The sequence below is a fragment of the Rhagoletis zephyria genome, unplaced genomic scaffold (assembly GCF_001687245.7).
Source record: "Rhagoletis zephyria isolate East Lansing unplaced genomic scaffold, Rhagoletis_zephyria_1.1 Rzeph_scaffold_11439, whole genome shotgun sequence".
NCBI lineage: Eukaryota > Metazoa > Arthropoda > Insecta > Diptera > Tephritidae > Rhagoletis > Rhagoletis zephyria.
Window position 1 is genome coordinate 11,297 of NW_016168516.1, and position 4,561 is coordinate 15,857.

Sequence of the window (4,561 nt, forward strand, 5' to 3'; positions counted from 1 at the left end):
TGATCATGATCAATGTGTTTATCGAATAGAACTATTAAATGAAAACTTACCTGTTCGTAATCATCGTTAATAATTTTTGGTTCCTCATGCCTTTGGAACCACATCATGTACTTTGTGTGAAATCGCCAGCTTTGCTTTTTCAATGCTTTCGCTGCTAAATATTGCGCCTTCGAACCTTCCATATAATAGAAAACAAAGAAGAGCGTTTCGGTTGAGAGACGTTGATAAAATTCAACGGTATCGTATAGTGGAAGTTGTTGCTGTTTTTTGTGCATAAAAATAGAATTTCTAAATACAAATAAAACGGAATCATTGCACACATTTCCACTAACCTGAGGATAGTGCAGTGGTGTCGGCACTGGTGTTCGCGGCAGGTATATATTTAATCTCTCCGAATCAGCTGGGGTTGGGAGATGATAGTATGCGGCTTCCATCATTTTGAATTGCAATTGATGATCTTTATGTAAAGGCAATGTGCCAAGTGGAGCTACGCCCAATAATGGCGTTATATGAGCTTCATTTGTAGGATGTTGTTGTTGTTGCTGTTGTTGGTGTGTTTTGCTGCCCACTGGCGCATTAACAGCGCTATTACTAGATCCCGACTGTCCTACGGCTGTATTCGCCAAGCCCGGCAGTCCACTAGGCACTGCACTACCAACTGGGCCCGAGCCCGCTGTTGTCGGTCCATTGGTTGCTGCGGCTGCTGCAGCAAAGGCAACTGCTGCTGCAGCCAAGCCCCCCGCCTGTTGTTGTTGTTGCTGGTTGGCAGTTGTATCGTTTGAGAAATGCTGCAAGACCTGTTGTGATTGCTGTTGTTGCTGCCTGTTGTCAATGTGTTGACCAGGTCCTTGCGTCAATGAATTTGTATCGATTACCGATCGGTTAATGGCTTCCTGAGCCATCGTCTTTAATGAAATTGCATCCACAGCGTTATTATTGTTGTTATTAATGTTGGCTGCGGATACAGGCAAGCCATTCATATGCTTCGGTGAAAGCAGGCCCGGTGAGGCGCGTGTGCTATTGTTTGCCACACCAATAACTTGCTGTTGCTGTTGTTGCTGTGTTCCAATTACTTGTGAGAGGCCATTCGGAGAAATGCAATTTGCCAGATTATTGCTGCCGACGTTATTTACCACTACACCAGCGGCGGCGGCGGCGGAAGCGGCTGCTGCAGCGACAGCTGCGCTTCCTTGCTGAACCGCGTTCGCTAAACTATTGGATGTGTTGTTGTTGGAAGTGTTGCTATGCGCTGTGGAAATGTATCAAATCAGAAAAACGTTGATAAACTTATGTACATATCAGAGAAAAGAAAAAATCGAAAGCCATGTGCCGAGTGGAAAACGAACCGTTTTGCAAATGTGAGGAATTCGTTTGAAGATTGGACAACTGTTGTTGTTGTTGTTGCTGATGCTGTGCATTGGACCCAACGATAGACGCTACCGTTGGAGCCGCCATCGCATACGATGTCGCCGGATGCACAGGTCCATTTTCCAGATGTGCTGAAACGATATGTATATATATATAGGTATACATGTGTTTCAGAGTAAATAAACCATAAACCTATCCCAAAAGTTAAAATAATAAACAGATTTGTACACAATGCGTTTTAAGTGCATTTTCAGTGTAAAATACTGATTCATCAGCAAAATTCACGCCCAAAATGAAAAATTATCTTTTAAAATATGGCACTACTTATCATCTCACTGCACTTACATGTATTATTTTTCGCCACAGCCGCAAATGCAATCGTTGGCGTTGCTTGAATCACAGATTGGCCTTGAATGTTGTTACTGTTGCTGCTACCATTGTTAGACGCAACTGCGGCGGCTACCGTTGTCGCTCCGCCTGCTGCTGTCGTTATATTTGTGGCATTCAAACTAGGCGCCGGCGCATGCTGTTGCAATGCAGGACTGTGACCTGCGGCCATTGCGGCCGCTGCTGCGACGGTGGCTGCCATAGTAGGCGCGCCACTACCTAAGCTATTAACTGTGGCTGCAGTTGATGTTGGCGCTGCTTGTCCTGCCATGGCTGCTGCGACCACTGCCGCGGCCGTCGGTTGCTGCTGCTGTTGTTGATTCTTATTAGGCGTCGAACTTACAGCTTTGTTTGAAGACGCTAAAAAGAGAAAGTAGGAATAAACAAGTGTGTTAAATAGCATTAATGGTGTAACAAACTTTCTGTTGTCGAGCCACCAGGTTTTCCGCTGCTGTTCGCTGCACGCACGGCCGTTGGCTTAACAGGTTGCTAAAAGTGGCAATGAAAATAAAAATTATTACACACGTTGTGAAACGAATGAAATGTATACCACTCACTTTTGTTTTGCTATTAGAATTGCTGTCGTTTTTGTTCCTCTTATCGCTGGCCGTCGTGTCTGTGCTGCCGGTTGTTGCCGTCGCCGCTGCTGCTTCAGCTGCGTAGTTCATGCTGTTGCTGTTGCTGATATTACTTGGCTGTTGTTGTTGTTGCACCGCCGCCGACGCATTACTTATAGCTGTCAGCGCCGCAGTTCCTGCCGCCGGCGCTGCGGTCGCAGACTGTTGTTGTGTCTGTTGCTGCTGTTGGCCCACTGTAGGCGGTGGCGATTGCACAGGACTGCCACCCGATGTTATGCTGCTCGGCGAACCGCTCGTCTCATTGCTGTTGTTGCTGTCTGTAGTGGCTGATGATGGAATACCAAGTGAAACACCTTTAGTATAAAATTCAAATAACACCACCAATCCGATATTTATTCAACATCATTCAGACAACATTTGTTGTTGTTGATGTAGAACACGATCCACAGCGATTGAAACAAGTTCATCGAAATCATACGGTTCGATGTTTTGTGTATATTGTAATTAATATTATGATTTTTCAAGGATAACACGACATACATTTATTCGTTAGGTATTGTTGTTGTGAGATAACAATGCACACACAATTGGACGCAAACGGTTGCATTGCCGAAAGGTATTGTGTGGTTGTTGTGAGTTGTTAGATGGCCGATGGATGACGTTGTTGTTCAACAAATCAAATCATATTCATTCAACACATTTTACGGGATTATTTTATGTGGATATTGTGGTTTTTAATCACATTGAGAACATATATATGTTAAGCCGTTGATGTGGATGATATTCAGTTTAAAATATGAAAATAAAGGCAGAAACATACATATATAAGTATACGACTGCACTAAAAGCTTTACAAAGTGTAAATATGTATAACAATTATATTCATAAGAAAACCTACTTTGCATATGCACATACAACGTTGATCTTTGTATGTACGAAAACATCTTCTGCACAACAATGCAAATACATAATTATACCTCATAAAAAGTAATTCCTGCCCATTCACACTCAATCTCAATCGTACCCAACTCACCTGTGCCAGATAATTCAACATCGTCCAGGCCAATAATGTCATCGTAAAGAAATTCATTCTCTTCGAAATTCGGCTCTTGTGAGGACTCAATATAATATTCAACATCATCCTTGATCTTATTTACCTGAGTTAAAAATGTTGACTTTAGCCTCCGATTTCAATTGATAAGTTACTATATCATTTTCTTACCTGTTCCGCTTCAACGCCATCATTATCGAGCAATCTCAACAGTGTTTCTAGTTTCATAACATGGAATTTATTACGGTCCAATTTAACACGAAACTCATCCATTCGATCCTGTTTATCGCGATCGAGGCGTTTCTTTTTAGCCGCTAATAACGATTCAATCTCACTTTCGTATTGATCTATTTGTAATTGCAACGAACTAATTGAAGATGTTAACCAATTACGTGTCTCATCCTTAATGCGTTGAGCTGGATCCATTTTTTGTGCGGCACCAAGGCCTTCTTTCGAATATGCTTTTGTTTTTGTTTCGCGTTCTACGATCTTGAAACGCTCCATTTGCTGAAAGACATAATTTCATTTAATATGGAAAATACATATATATACATATATACATATATTTCCGTTTGTGTTAACCTCGTATCGGCAATAGAATCGTTCTAGAGTAAGTAGGAAACATTTTTTATTTTCTTCCAATAGGATAGAATAAACTAATTTTTTACTTAATACTTTTGGTTCTACTGGCAAAAAATGTAACGCTTTACCCGTTTTTTTTATAAGCGGTACCATTTTACAAAAAAAATGTAGATACTTAGTTAGCGCAGGGATGGGACGATGGTATATTCATTCAAAAAAAAGTCAGGATATTAGTTCCTACCGTTTCAATAAGACGCCTGTTCTCCAACAGCTGACTTTTATCTTTAATCTCTCCGGATGCAATCCACGATTTAATTTGATCGCGAAGCCTTTGTAGCTTCTTAATTTCCTTTTTAAGGTCTGCTTCATATTTCTCCTGAAAAGAATGGATAAGTCTTGTTTTTATACTTTTGCATTCGATACCTTACCTTCTGATTACTGTTGGTAGCATTATGCACTTTTTTCCATATATCCTCAAACGTTTCCACTCCTTCCGCAACTTTTTTCAGACATCTGTCTATTTCACCTAGAAAGAGCGAAATGATTCATGTATGTATAAATAATATTTTTTTTTTTATCAGCGAAATAACATGCA

At 41.0% G+C, this 4,561-nt stretch overlaps 1 protein-coding gene across 1 annotated transcript in view; it reads right to left on the reverse strand.

Annotated features, from left to right (window-relative positions):
- Positions 1–4,293, reverse strand: part of LOC108377084 (CCR4-NOT transcription complex subunit 3-like) — a 6,664-nt gene extending 2,371 nt beyond the window's left edge. The window contains exons 1-9 of the mRNA XM_017633348.1: positions 4,208–4,293; positions 3,556–3,891; positions 3,367–3,490; positions 2,313–2,686; positions 2,175–2,244; positions 1,714–2,115; positions 1,347–1,499; positions 333–1,249; positions 51–260 (exon numbers count right to left, since the gene is read on the reverse strand). Coding sequence (XP_017488837.1) covers positions 51–260; positions 333–1,249; positions 1,347–1,499; positions 1,714–2,115; positions 2,175–2,244; positions 2,313–2,686; positions 3,367–3,490; positions 3,556–3,888 — 2,583 coding nt within the window. The 5' untranslated portion in view covers positions 3,889–3,891; positions 4,208–4,293. The remainder of the gene's footprint in view (positions 1–50; positions 261–332; positions 1,250–1,346; positions 1,500–1,713; positions 2,116–2,174; positions 2,245–2,312; positions 2,687–3,366; positions 3,491–3,555; positions 3,892–4,207) is intronic.
- Between the last annotated feature and the right edge of the window lie 268 nt (positions 4,294–4,561).